This window comes from Serinus canaria, chromosome 1 (genome assembly GCF_022539315.1).
Source record: "Serinus canaria isolate serCan28SL12 chromosome 1, serCan2020, whole genome shotgun sequence".
NCBI classification, from domain to species: Eukaryota; Metazoa; Chordata; class Aves; order Passeriformes; family Fringillidae; genus Serinus; species Serinus canaria.
In genome coordinates, this window is record NC_066313.1 from 26,087,540 (window position 1) to 26,102,795 (window position 15,256).

General features: G+C 40.5%; 1 protein-coding gene across 2 annotated transcripts in view; it reads right to left on the reverse strand.

Annotated features, from left to right (window-relative positions):
* WARS2 (tryptophanyl tRNA synthetase 2, mitochondrial) overlaps positions 1 to 1,922 on the reverse strand; it is a 39,100-nt gene extending 37,178 nt beyond the window's left edge. Inside the window, exon 1 of one of the 2 annotated variants that reach the window (XM_009102608.4) lies at positions 1,754 to 1,922. In XM_009102608.4, the coding sequence (XP_009100856.1) occupies positions 1,754 to 1,807 (54 nt within the window). In that variant the 5' untranslated portion in view covers positions 1,808 to 1,922. Of the gene's footprint in view, positions 1 to 1,387; positions 1,596 to 1,753 lie in introns of those variants that run through there. The other variant, XM_018908192.3, reaches the window with a different exon arrangement.
* Between the last annotated feature and the right edge of the window lie 13,334 nt (positions 1,923 to 15,256).

The window sequence follows — 15,256 nt, forward strand, 5'->3', positions numbered from 1 at the left end:
AATATTTTTCAAGGAATTTTTGAGTTCTAAAAATGGTTTAAAGTATCTTTGGCAGACCTGCTTTGCTGCATATTACAGGGGCAGTGTAACTGTTCAAATTTTAAGTGTGAGAAATCTAAGAAGATTTAGGCACATGTAAATGTAATTAAATCAAAGCACCTCAAGACATGGAAACACCCAACAAGCTTATTGAGGATGCCATATTGAGATTCTTTGCCTCTTCTATATTGCTACAACTCAACACAGTCTTACACATAAATGAATCTGAAACAAAAAATATAAGCAGGAACCTTACTTCTGCCTCACACTACTAACTAATAGGAAGAACACAGATGCTAAGTGAAATAGCAGTTATCAAAGCTTCATATGGCATAATAGGCTCTTCCTCTTTTGCTTTCACTCTACCCCCTCAATAGAAAGGGCAGAATCAAGGTCATTAGCTGTTTTAGAACATAATGAAATATTCCTTGACTTTTTAATTTTAAGAATCCTGGTTCTGAAAGAGTCCTGATTGTGTTGTTTCATATGGTAGTGAACTGGGTAAACTACCCAGTTCACTACCATATGAACCAACTTTTTGTGCATTAGTGTGTGTTACAGCTTGATGTGCTCAAAATATCAACTCCATGGCTGAGAGTAACAGAGCCCACTTGCTGCAAAATCACAGACAATACAGATTACACCACGAAACAGGAAGGAATCTTTGATCTTCTGCTTACCCTATTTCTTCTCACAAGTAACATGAGACATATCTACCCTGGCAACCATTCTGAATAATGTGTTCCATTATTGAAACATGCCATACCATTCAGGATTTGGATGACATGCCAAAAGCAAGATTTTCATGAAAAAGCCAATTGTCCAACTAGGGGAAACATTCTCTAAAATGATGCAATGTTAGTATTACTGTCATCAAATTCTTCCACTTATTTTAAAAACAAGGTTACAAGCTACAGAAAAATTTAGATTTCTAAGGCAAGCCATTCATAGATGTAAAACTATGAAGGAGGCTGCCTACAAAGATGACACTCACTATATGCTTACCTGACCTGGCTGGCTGGGGTTACCTTACAAAACACAATCAAAGCAATCAGTTGCCACTTTATTTCAATTTCCTAATAGAACGGGGGGGAATGAGAGGGGGGAAGGGTCCTGATGGGTTACAATGAAAATCCCAAATGTATTAAAGAAATTCAAGCACTACACCTCACTGAGGTCGTCTAAGTACCAAGGGGAGGGGCTGACATACATCCATTCAGACACTTATGAGGTTTGGTTTTTTCCTTCCTGCTGTAGAAGACAGGAGTTTGTAGCCAGTAGGTGCATTTAAAATCGAAAGGCAAGAAGCAAAGACCAAGGCTGAAACCTCGCACAACCCCAGCGGTACCTCAGCGCTTGAACGACCCCCACGACGCCGGCACTTGCCAGCTCAGGCCTCCCTCTCTCCCGCTCCCCGAGCGCCCCGCGGAGTCAAAGGCCCTGCGGCTGAGCGGAGCCAGAGAGAACCAGCCGGGAAGGGGGAGGGATGAGCCGGGAAGCGGGAAGGACGGGCGGAGAAGCGGGAATGCCGGCGGGGAGCGCGGCTCCCTGAGGGGCGGCAGGGCCGGTCCGGCCCCGCCCCGCGCCCCCAGCTCTGCGCATGCGCGGAGCCGGCCCGCGGCACAGGGCGGGATGGCGACCGGGCCGGAGCGCGGGGCTGGTCCCAGGCCGGGCACACCGGGAAGAGACGGGGGAGATGCCCCAGGCCGGTTACCTGGCCGAGGGTCCCGCGGTGTAGGGCCCGGATCAGGCCACTCGGTGTCGCCATGGCAAAGGCGGGAAGGAAGAGGCAGGGGGGAGGGACACGGGGCAGGAGCCCGGCAGGGTCCGCGCATGTCCCGCAGGCGCGGTGCGGGAGCGGCCGCCGGTGGGGCGCGGTTACCGAGAAGGGGAGGTGCTGGCGTCGGCATGGGCGCGGGACCTTGTGGGAGTGAAGGTCATCGCTTCCCGTTTTCCAAGGCTCTTTCCTCACCTGCGGGGTGCCCTTGGAACGGCTCTTCTCAGCGTTCCCTCCATCCCTGAATCCTTCCGACCGCCCGGCCTTGCCCACGGCAGCTCTTCTACGCAGAGGTTCGCAGCGAGGCCGCTGCTGAAAATGCGCGCTTCTCCATGTCCTGTCAAACTAACTAAAGTCAGCCCCCGCAGAAAGTCCCCACAAGCTGCTTTCTGCCCTCAGTCTGCTCTGCTCTGCCCGACAGCCGAGGCAGAAGCAGTTCTCGTTGTCCAGCAGCTCAGATACAGGGTGTCCCCAAATCCAGTCTTAGTGCCATGTCTCTTCCAGTGCGCCAGGTAACAGAACAAAAGCAAGAAGCACCGAAGTTATTAATGAGGTTTCAAAAGCTCCCGAAGAAGTTGTACATCAACCCCTCCTGTCAGCTCCTCTGCAACAGGTTCCTGGTTTCTCCCCAGTTCATTTCTCCCCGGTTCAATGCCCAGACTGGGAAGCCACAAAAGGCTTTTTACCAGTGCTCAGGTGATGTGAATCCAAGCTCATCTGTTTGCAGAAACATGTGGGACAGTAACTGCTGGAATCTGCTATTGCAGGCTCTGGGAAAGCAAACCAGCCATCAGGAAAGAAGGAGCACTTGTAGGTCTGTTACCAGCGGTGCCGTGCGTTGGACTGGTGATTATTTCCAGTAACTCACTCCAACCCTGTCTGTCACTGAGGATATTATAATGGAAAATTCCGAGCTCTAAAATCTGGGTTTAGTAGTTAGATCCTCTGTAAATTTACATAACTATTTATTTTCACTTTTATGCATTGGTTAGTGACAATTTTTATATTTTAAAACCGTATATGAAGAGTGCTTAGTACATAAGAGCATAATCTTCATTTACTTTCTTAGGCACTGCTCTGATACAAATAGTAAAAAATTGACTTTGATTTTTTAAGAACTTTTACGTGAACTCAGAAATTGTATATATACTTTTTTTTCATCATTTGGATCATTGCTGTAAATATTTTGCATAATTCAAGCTGAAAACTTCTATGTATGATATTTATCTTTGATGTTTTTATACAGTGTTTCAACAAAAATGTGTCAGCCTTTTTTGATAAACATAACTAGATAAATTTTTCATATAAAATTATATGAAACTCAGTGTGGGAAACATCAGAGAAGAAGCTGAAAAACTGAATATTTTGACATTTTCTAGTTCTAAGACCAAAAAATGATGGGACAAAAGCCTGTGGCTGCTCCACTAATGTGAGACTGAAGATAGGATCCGAGTGGAGCATTAGGCAATACCCCTGATGGTGGGAGGGATGGACAGCTGACCTACCCCCAGTCTCCCAACTAGAACTATTCCCCTTTGGAGACTAGATGGAGCAGGTAGAGCTGTCTTAAACTGATGCCATGAAGAGAATGATGCTGGAGACAAATGGAATATAAACTTACCTTCAAAAAGTTGCGAAGAAAATTGATGTAATGTGATAAGAAAATGTTAAGACAATTTTTCAGTTGCAAATATTTCAAACTAAAAATCTTTTCCAGTAAGTTTACCAGGGAGAAAGCATTCAGCATCTAATAAATATCAATATTATAATGTAGTTTTAAATCAGTAAGTTAAACATTTGAGTCAAAATGATGAAGAAAAAAGCCATATAGAATTTAGCAATAAAAACTAAAGAATGAAGATGAAGTTAATACTGCTGAAAAAGCATTAGTGCACATTTTCAAGGTTATTAGAATTTGAGTTAATAAATGGAACAGTAAAAGAGACTTTTGTAATACCTTTGAGACTTTTGAGACTTTTGTAATACCTTTGACTTAATATCACAGAGAATTCTGATAAACATACATGAAATGGCTAAGGGCTGATCAGATGACAGGTCTTCAAAAGTACCTGTTATTGCAGAGTTGTATGTCGAGCTGTGCTTTTTCCTGCTCAATACTGCTGCTGGTAATCTGGAAATAGATTCAGAGTAATTTGTGTTGAACTGTGCTGTTGACACAAATATTGACAGACTTGTAAATAACACTAAAAAATCATGATCATACAGATAATAGGAATCTATTAAAGCAAAGCATGTTTGAAAATCAAATTAAAACTGAAGTAAAAGGTTGAGTTAAAGTTGGATTTTTTTTCTTTAACCAGAACTAAGGCTGTGTTATAACTTTTAAGTCTTTATTTAACTCAAACAGAAAAAAAATCAATAGATATTTACAACAGCTCTTTAATACAGGAAGAGCCCATTGCTATGGCAGAAATCTAGGCAGGGTAGAAGAATAAGCATGGGATGTTCCTGGTGCAGGCAGAGAGGGAGAGTGGTGTGAACGTGTAAGGCAGGTGAGATGAGGAAGAGGTTGGCTTGAGAATCCCAGAGGAGATGACATCTTACATCCTGAGGGATAGCCAAGTTAGGAGGAGAAGGATTCACTACTAGTATTTATTATCCTCTGAAATCTTCCACTGCTGCCAACACCTCTGACCTCTCTCATGTATTGCTCCTAGACACTTTCCCCCTGCCCTTATTATCCCAATGCACATTATGAGTACATTCATGACTGTTGAGATGTGAGGAATTTGCTACAGACCCCAAATTAGGAAAATTTGATAAACCAGAACTCAGTCAAAATATCACCGGTGCAATTTGCTGGTTTTAATACTACCAAACTGACAGTGGACCTAAAAACAAGAGTTTTATACCAAGTCTTTCAGATCAGCATATCCCGTGGGAAAGGGTGATTTTGCAAGAGATCTGTGTTGGACAAATAAATCTATTTGCTAATGCTGTCCTGTAGCTCATGTAGTCAAGTTCTTAGTACTGGGGTACCCGTCAGAAATTGCTAAGTTCACTTTGGGTTTCCATGTTTAAAAAGAGATATTTGCAAAATCAGGGAAATAACTACACAGGACAGCTGTAAAATTATTTAAGAAAAGACTAGACATGTGCACAGTTAAGTAATTACTGAAGATGCAGGAAGTCCTAGAAGCAGAACAGAAAGTCTGTGATTCTTTTTTTCCAGGTAGGAAGATGTCTGTAGCTGGGCTACAGCCCACAAAACTTTTATTTTCCTGAAGCCTTCCAGAGACAGTGCTTTACATAGGAGCGTGTAACATTCTGTGATGTGAACAGGCTTCTGGGGATCTGTTAGGGATGTGTAGAGACATTTTATGCACAGCCTTCTTGTCTTACCTGACATAGAAATTAGAGGTTTGGGTTTTAGCAGCAGAGTATAAAATGGAAGAACTGTTCAAGAAGCTGAATAAATTTTGAAAACTTTGCTTTGTTTCTTTCCACTGTGAAAAATCATGTGCGCTAAAATATTTTTTGTTCCTCACCTGAAAAAATATCAGAAAGTCTTTGCACTCCTAGCTAAAAGCCTTTTTTTTTTGTTACTGTACTTCCAATCTACCATATGCTAAAAACATGGAACATGGAGTATAAAATATTGGAAGATATCTGTTAATTTAACATGTAAGATTTATGTTTTATGCTTACTCTATCTGCACTTTATCTCCTGTCTTTAAGATAGGGGAACAGCTTTTCAAATCAACATTGCATTCACATCCACTGATAAAAATAACAAATAAAAAAATGTAGAAAGAAATTAGTAACTTTCTATTCATTGAAGGGATCATGACAGGAAATCCTAAGGTAAGAAATTTTTGGGCACCATTTTGGATAAAAAAAAGTATTTAAAAAAATTAACAATACTCAATGAAGCAAGACATTTGCAGAAAAAGTGGTATACTATGATATAGCTAGAGACACCATCATTAAACTTACACAAAAGAAGAGAGGGAAAATAATTAAATCACATCACAGGGTTGATGCTGTCATTTCTCAGTTTCTGAGTGATCATGTATTTTAATGTAGCTTGTGGGAGGGGTAATTATAATTGCTTTTATTGTTTGCTACAACATTTCTCAGATACTCTCTAAAATAGGATGCCTTTGTGCTCTGCATTACTCAAGCACACTCCAGATGACAGCCCCTGCCCCAAATAGCTCTCAGTTAAAAAAAGAGTGAACGTAGATCAAAGAGTGCATGACACACAGAGTGGTAAATAAATTTACAGAAATCAGTGTACAAATATTGTTGTTTTTCAAGTGAAGGTTGTCATTACCAAGGTAATACTTGAATGAAAGAGCAAGGAAAGGGGATTTAGGCAAGCTGGAGAAGGGAGACCAGGGAGGCTGTGATGTGAAGAAGAGTGAGAGGAGAAGTTGGAACAGGCAGCCGAACAGCACAGGAAAGAGCCCAGTCAAACCCTTCACACTGTCATCCATAAAGAACTTCACCTGAGATGTGTCATTTGGTGTAGTTTAAAAAGCACATCTTTAAAGTTCTTGTGAGCCTAGAGGTTAGCAGCAAGACTGGCTGAAGAGGGTGAATCAATTACTCTTACCTGTTTCATTTTGTTTTTTACACATGTTACGGAAGAATCTTTTGGCCATTTTTATACATCTGTCCGTTCAGTGAAGCTTTAGCAGGGCAGTCACTTGGAAGTGCTGAAGATATGGCATAGAGCAGGAAGAAGAGTTGTACTGTCTCTTGTATGCTGAAACTGTTGGTAGTATCAAAGCATTGCTGAGAGCTGTATCCTCTGAAGTTAATGGAAAAACAGTGTTTGTAGCCACTGAGAAATAAAAATACCTAAAATTCTCTGAAATCTGTAACCCTTTTCTCCCTATAATATATTGGAAAAAGAAATCTTTCCTACGTGTTCTTTTGTATTATCATCAGTTATGGTGACTGTGTTCTTTACATTCATTTTGAATCTGTGTTTCCTGTCATGAGCAGATTAAAAACAGAAGAGAGTGGAGTGAAAGTTTTCTATTGCAAACATCTGTTTCTGAAAAAGGATTGTATTTCCATGTCCTGGAACATCAAGGGGAAAACCTCGCCCTCCCCAGACACACACCTTTGGTTTGCAGCAATAAGGAGTTTATAGACAAGGTTGCTTTACTACAGTAAATAGAAAACCCATTTCTGTATTTCCGGTGAGTAATACAGCCTGGATGTCTGAGGAGACCTTCAGTTATTCCCAGCAGAGAGCTATCTTTTTGTAATCTTTGAAATGGTTAACAATTTTTTGGGCGTAACATAAGCAATGCTTTTAATAACTCCTGTCTTTTGTATCTGAAACTGTGTTTTATATGCAAATATTGTTGTCCAGATAAGTGTTCTTAGGGAGTGTCATTAGAAACGGTGAATGGACATATTTACCCCATAGAAGTCAAATGAAATCTGCAGAAAAAAACTCCAAAACTACCGTGTCATCAGACTTCAAAAAGAAAAAAAAATGATGCTGATGTATCTTCCATATCTCTCTCTTTTAAAATAACATAAGGCTGGGAAAGGAGGGAAAAGATGTAAAAAACACTTGGGGCCAGATATACAGTACTTTCTCATACTTTTTTGTATTCTTACAGGAATTTAACCCTGGAAAGGGGGGAAATTTATTTGTTTAGAAGCTACCCTGAGACCTTCCTATCTCCTACACAAATGCCCTCCTTTTAAAACTTCAATATACTAATATCCATCAGTGCAAATATCACCCAAAACATATTGCCCTAGAATAATGTACTCCCTCACCCCATTGAACCCAGAGATCTGTTTGCAAAACTGGAACAAATCTGGGAAACAATTTGATCGAGTCATCTTCTGGGCTAGTTCTTAATTTGTAATTGTCTCGGGCAGTGAGGAGGCTTTTGATGGTATACAGCAGTGATTTTTCCTTTCCAAAGTGGAAGCACATCTTCAATTAACAGTTTCACTTTGGGCAACATTATTAGTGAGGATGGTCTTCTGTCTCCTAATAAATTTCCCTAATCTGCCAAATCTCCTTCATGTATACACAACTGAAGGTGATATTTCCATATCTGTGAGCATATTAAAAACTCAAGGCTTCAACTTTAAAACTAGAATTAACAGAAAAAACCAAAGAAAACGTAAAACTTTAAAGTTTCTAAACAAGGTTGGCAAAGTTAAGAACTTGCTTGTTAGAAAGTTCTTATAAATAAACAGATTTGGAAAATTCAGGAATAGGTAGGAATTCACAGTCTGAACCTGTGCTTTGTAACTCTGGTTGTTCAGTTTAGTAAGAGAACTGGCAGTTGGCTGTTTACAGTGGTAATTAATATGACTCTTCTCAGCAGCGCGTCCCCTCCATCCCTGCATCCTTCCGGCCGCCAAGTCAAAATGTAATCTGTATATCTTTCTCACCTTCTCTAGAGGATATATTACAGTGGGGACATCTGCCCGTGACTTACATGGTTGTCCAAAATACTCAGAAGACAATCTAGAAGGAATAAAGACATGAATGCTGCATCCTGCTTGTTGGAATAAGGATCCTTAAGATGTGAGAGGAGGGTACAGAGAGATCTGCTCATCTAATTTGCATTTAAATTGGGGTCATTAGGAACCAGACAGTTACGTAAAGACATTGATGTAAACCTTATTATTTATATTTATAAATAGTTCCAGTTTCTGTTAAATATACCATATTTCCAATAAAAATTAGTCTAATTTTACTTTCCAATTTTAGATTTTGTAACCTCATTGCTTTTTAAGCTAAAACACATTTTAGTTTAAGAAATCTTCTCCCCTTATAATCAAAGAATATTTTTATTTTTGTTTCTTAAAGAAACAGCATGGACTTCTTCCCCCCACCCCCAAGCTGTTGTAAAATAGGCTTTACACATTTTAAATTAAAATTGTGACTCCTTAATCTTTTCAGCTTTTCAAGCTCTTCTGTTCAGGGTAAGCACCAAAATTCTCATTATCATCCATCTAATTCTTCTCAACCATTTGCTAAAAAAAAATTTAAAAAAATAGAAGCTTTACTGAGAAAGTTTGCATATGATGCGCAGATTGATAGAACAATAAATAGCGTTTATGTGTTTGAGAATAGGGTTAGCTGTTGCACCGAACTGAGCTCAGTTTTTAAAATCTAATATCTATCAATTTCAGTGTCATTTTTTTTCCACAGTCCCACAATTTGTAAGGGTGACAGGTATTTTAGTTTCCAGGTGTGTTTCCCATTTATGTGTGTTCAGACTCATTGCTTGAATGAGTTCCCCTTCCTACCAAGTAACCTAGCTGTGTATAACTAGCACAATGCAGTTTATCATTCCACCAAGCTGTGTATCATCTGCAAACTTTATTAGCAACACTTTCTTATTTTCTTCCTTGTGGTTAATAAAAACGCTAATTGCTAAAATGAGATTAGAAGCTTAAAACCTGTTGACCTGGTAATGATTTAACAACCAGTTAATGTACAGTTCAATATACACTTTACTGATTATTTCATATTAATCAAAAAAATAAGACCATCATGAAGTACCAAAATAAACTCTTTTCAAAAAAATGTAGCTATGGCACAGCCAAGTGTATTTCTAGAAAGAATGAAGTACGTAAAATGCAGAGTTGTTATAATTATCTCTAAAAAGATCACTGTCATGTGAATATTTAATAACATTCCTAGACAAAATTGTTCAAAGTTGTTCTGGTTTTTATTTTACCTTTTATATAGCACTTTTGTGGCTATGCTTTGACTGTTGTGTTCCCTTCTGGGGAACACAAACCACCTATGGTTTATGGGACACTTGGACTGGATATGCAGCTGCTTTGTTTCATCAGAGCAATGAAAGGCTGCTGAAAGAGATTCTAGCACCCTTTGCTTTCTGAGCTCCAAATTCCTCCTGATTTGTCACCCCCCCCATCATCAATTATTCTTCATACCCCCTTGTTTGCATTCCCTTAACTTGGCTTTATCCTGCAAATATTAGGAATTCCCCTGGCTCACACGATTCTTCTCTCCTTGTATGCCAAACTGGTACTTAATTCTGGTGGAGTGACCAGCTGCAGAGGGCACCAGATTTGTTAGGGGTGACAGCAAAACCTCCCTGCTGTGCCACCTTCTTATCTTGTGCAGAGAATGCACATGTCCACTTTCCTCTTCATCACTCCTCCAGAGAGAGGGCTCCTGGTTTCCCCTTTGGTGCAGAAGACAAGCGTGGTGCCTCCCACCTTCCTCTCTGCTTGCCTGTAAAGAGGGCCTGGCACAATAGGTGCTTTCCTCCCAGAGGCTTCATATGAATGGCCATACTTGCTGTTGGTTTTTGTAACTAAAAGTTGTTTGGTTGTTGCTGTTGTTGTAGCTTTTCCCCCCATGCGGAGTTGTTCCCTTTTGTACTGGCCACCATCATCCATTGTTCTCCATGAAACAGAAACTGCCATTGCCCTCGGGGGAGATGGTGGCTGCCTATACTGCGAGGCATCATAAAACACAGACCCCGTTGGGAACAATGGGGAAAAGCCTTCTCAACGTGGCCACCAGCTGAGGCCCACGCTGAGCACTGGGGAGCAGCAGCCACGCTGAGGGGAGGCAGTTGTCCACCAAGGAGCCTCTTGGCCCTGCCTGAGGTAAAACGAGATTACATGCAACAGAAAAAACATCCAAACCAAACCAGCTTAATTACAAGAAGCAAGTGAAGTAAAGTCTTTGTGCAAGGTTACAAAGAGTTCTACTTCTGTGTGAGCTAGCAGAGCTCTTAGCCAGTTTTGTAGGGGAGGTTGAAATTCTTTTTGCCGCTTTCTCTTTTGGTTGCCTTAACTCCCTCTTAAAAACTAAGTGAACAAAATTCTTATTTGAATTCTTTAATTCTTATTTCTATTGTTAATAGGCAACAATTTTTGTCACAAAATAATAAGCATTTTGTCTATGAAAATATTATATTTTTTTGCCCTCGCTCCCTTTTTGCTGGGCAGCCTTCTTCCTCATATACTCTTGGCTCTATGGAGTACATTTTATTTTTTTAACAAGATCAGAGATAAAGAAAGGTCTAATAATGGGTGGTTCATTTTCAATCTCTAAGTAAATCAATATATTCAATTCAATATATTCAATATATTCAAATATGTCTTGCAAGTCACTGTAAAATTTGTAACCAATCCGTATGCATTGTGCTGCTAAGGAGAGTACACTGCATTTTTTTAATAGAGAGTAAGGAATCCAGAAAGCATGCCTGAGTCTGAAAATTCTGTCTAACTCTAGAATATTTTGTTGCCTCTGAAACATGAATTTAGTGAGAGAAAATGTTTTAAAATATGAAAAATTTGAGAGCAAGCATCATCAACAATTTTGCACAAACCATACCGTAGGAATGTTGTGATTATTTTTGAAAACAAGCATTGTGAAATGAATTGGCAAGACCTTTCTTAACAGGAATTCAAACTGTTCAGGTAATTAAAATCACAGTTAGCATACTCAACCAAGTCAAAATGTAATCTGTTAAAATGTCTTGTACATAAGCCTCCAGATCTCTATTCTTGTACATTTACAGTTTTGTAGGATAAAGAAATGCTGCCATTATTCTTTGTAGCAGAAAATTTCTACTTAAGCAGAAGTCTTAACCCTGCCACAGAATGACACTTTATGATTATGGCCTATGGCCATCTCAGTGTCCTTGTAATTCAGTTGATAAAGATATCTGTGAAGGTTTAGCACATGCTCTATGCTCTTCGGAGTAGGGAGAGTAATTTCACTTTGAAAGTAGGAATTGATCTAGAATGAAGAAGCCGCATTCTCAGCAGAGACAGTAAGTATTTACTGGTACTGTACGCTTATTAATGTGACTTTGGGGGCTGAAAAGCAGAGTTTTGGTTTTGAATCACCATAAATCCCACTTCAGAGTGCTAGGTCTGCTGGTCGCCTTCCACGCTGACTAAGAGAGTGTTTAGGAAAAGCTTAAAAAATTGAGTCTGTTACCCCAGCATAAGCATTGAATGCAGGGTCAGTGGATCTATGAGAGCGATGGAAACAATGGAAAGCAGAAGGAAGCAGGAAGGGAGCAAACCCAAAAATCGTGATACAAGAAATGAAGTGAATCCACAATGGTTTTGAAAGAAAGCCAAGGAAAGGAGTTTTTTGAGCAGAGCCCTGACGGCAAGCATATCTGGGATCATGAGCAAAGCAACGCATTCTTGTTCAATCTTACTGTTATTTCAAGAAGTGGGACTTTTTTTGTAGTAAAACAAGATTACTTCAAAGAAATACCTGGCTCTTGTAACCAATTTCTCATTCTAATGGAAACAGCCTGCTATATTGTGCATACAGGCTAACTGCTCAGGCCATGGTGGAGTTAGACACTAAAACCAGAGGGGGCAAACAATGAAGAAAAACAGGGAAAGAGACAGAGGGAGATTTTAGAAAAAGACATGGCAAAGTGGGAGAAACGAAAACTTGCAGGAAATTAACCTAATGCACAGAGATATAAAAGAATGGAGTCAGGATGTAATCTCCAGCATGATAGTCAGTCAACCAAGAGATGCTAATGTCTGGGGGAAAGAGTAAATCCTAAAGTGTACCCATGCTCAAATTTCTGATATAAAGAGCCTGTGCCTCCCACCCCTTTGCACCCCACTGCAGAAAAGCAGCCCTCTCTGCCTGACAGGCAGCCAGGCATCATGATGGAGGGCTAAAACACATGAAGCTGCTGCCCATTTGGAACACACTCTGTCTCCTTTCACATCTGCAGAGCATTTAGCTGCTTGCATCTGGTTGTGTTTGCGCAAATATAATTCCATATTCACTAATAATTCCCGAGGCTAAAGGCCCCTCTCCTGTAACCTTGTTAATATTCTCACAAGGCCTGGTGTGAACGCCTCACAGCATTTGGATTAGAATTCAGTCTGGTGGGTTTCCCCCCCGCCCCCGTCTCTTACTCCTTCTCTCACTCGTACTTTTCTGGCCTCCAGTTTCCTGGCCACCCACATGACGAGACACTCTCCCTCCCGCTCTCTCCCCATTCTCAGTTTCAAGGAATTTCCTTTTGTCAAAGGCGAAGTGTGATTGACATATTTTCCCCCTCTTAAGTGCAGTCTTCTTAATACTTGATTTAACTATGTCCTTATGGGGCTTGTATAATCATTACCTAGGTGAGAAAGAGACCCCCTGCTCCCTCACTAGCATCCAATCTTGGTCTTCAAGCGCCAGACAACTGGCTACTTAGTGCTTTTTATATGGTTTTTATTCACTTTTTAAAGACATTTGTATTAATTTGGTGATGATGAGGTGTTCCAGATTGACAACATTGGAAACTGAAGTAATTTGTTTGTCCACAAAATGGGTACCGCTGGAGCAGCAGAACTGCTGGCTCCCCTGTTAGTGTTCATGGGGATCCCCTTTCAAAGCACCTCCCCAAAGCCAGAAAAATTGCCTTCTCCTCTGGCCTTTGTGGAGAGAAGGCAATTCAATTTGCTATCATTACTCAACCCTGATGCTAAGACTGATAAAAAACTGAGCTGGAGCTCACTCTGACCACAGTGTCACAGGAGTGAGGGACACAAGCATTTTGCTGGTCTGCTTCTGGTTTCTGCGCTCTTTAGCACAAGAAATGGTTTCCTGTTGTTCTCCAGACTATTTTCCATGTGACCTGCATAACACGGGCTGTGAACAAATATCCACCCCAAGTAGAGTCAAGGTGTGTTAGTGGGGGGACAAAGAGTTGAAGGAGAATGGCTGTGGGATTTGGGAAGATAGGAGGACTACTGGCAGAAAAAGAGGAAGTGAGAGGTGAGTCCCCTGGCTGGTAGTTTGGAGTTCTTAATGATTCCCTGGTTGATCTGTGTTGGACACCCTGCTGCAATGCTCTGTTTTCATCCATGTCTTGTATACAGGAAAGTAAAACTCTGCATTATGTCTGTGGGTTGGCTGTGGGAATGGAGTTGAAGAGGTTGCTGAGACTGAACCAAAAATTTTCAATACAATGTAGGAAGGATTGTTAATGAGTTTTTGAATTGAGATTTGCAAGATCTTAGAACACCTTTTAATCCACATGAGACACCTTTTAATCCAACCAGAGTTTTGTATTGAATTTAACAGCAATACTCCTGAAAACTGATTGCTAAAACCAACATATAAGGAAATGTTTCTAATAATGCATGTTGAAAATTTATGCCACATCATTGTAACACCTTGTTTTCGGTTTTGTATGGTCTTTGCTGCATTTGAAATAACTACGGTGACATTTCCCATATCAGGGATTAATCTCTGTATCTTGCATGTTTCTTTCCCCCCTTCTGTGAAAAATGGAAGAAAAATAAATAACTGAGTTTTCAGAAAACATTTTAGGAGACTATTCTCACATATGCTGAAAAAACCCGAAAGGGATGAAAGGCAGCCATTAATAATCCCTACCTAATTTGGATGAAAGAGTTGTCTTTTGATCAGTAGATATTGTAGAAGGTCCCTCTGATGTCAGGAATGTATTCTTGCCCATTTCCACAAAAAATTTCCCACATTTAGTCAAGGAAGTCCCACTTCACACAAAGACATCAGAAATGCATGTTCTCAGAAGGATTTCTGCCTGTTCTCCACCCCAGAGGTGGATGGCAGTCTTCTCTCCCAGCAGAGCAGCGGGGTACATGTTGTGCCCATGATGTCTCAAGGCAGGGGAGAGGAACAGTGCTTTTCTCCCTCCACTGGGCTTTCAGTGTTTGTCTGACAGACCATGGGAGAGGAGAAGAAACCTTCCTGACAAGACTGCAAAAGGTAGGGACCTGGGACTGAAGTACTGTGCATTAAGGCATTGGGACAAAAAGCTGCTGAGCTCAATATCTTGATGTTCTGAGAAAGGGGTGGGAGGCTTACAGGCAGGACTGCAAGTGTGATGAGGGAGAGGTGTGGACCTCAGACACTTGGCTCCAGAAACAGAACAGAAATATCCACACACTGGAATTTCATCAATATTAGAGGGGAAAACCCACCCAAAACTAGAACTAGAAAAGTAATGGTTCGGGCTTCAGAGCAGTTTTTGGATGATATGCAGAGTAAGACATGAGGCACCTATTGAACACTGAGTATAAAAGAAGACTTTGAATACCCAGAATCTTCATCTGTGGTCCAATGGAAAATTGTGTGGGTATGGAATCAAACATGGTAAGGTTGCTCACAGACAGAGCTGAAATAAGGTTAGGCTTATTACTGGTGATCCTTGACATCTGAGTGTTTGACTTTGCAACATTAATAGTTTCTCAGCATACTATTATTCATAAAGTACATTGACCTGGTATAGCGTGTAGGCCAGGAACTCACTGCTGAAAAGTGAGTTAGGTTCTTTATCTCATTAACGGCTTAAATTAAATTAATTAACAACCTTAGCTCTGGCTTCAAGCCGTGAGGATTCAAAAGAACCTTTTGCAAAGCCAGATTCTGTGTTTTCTGCAATGAGACGGGACCAAATGGTAATGATATAAAAAAAT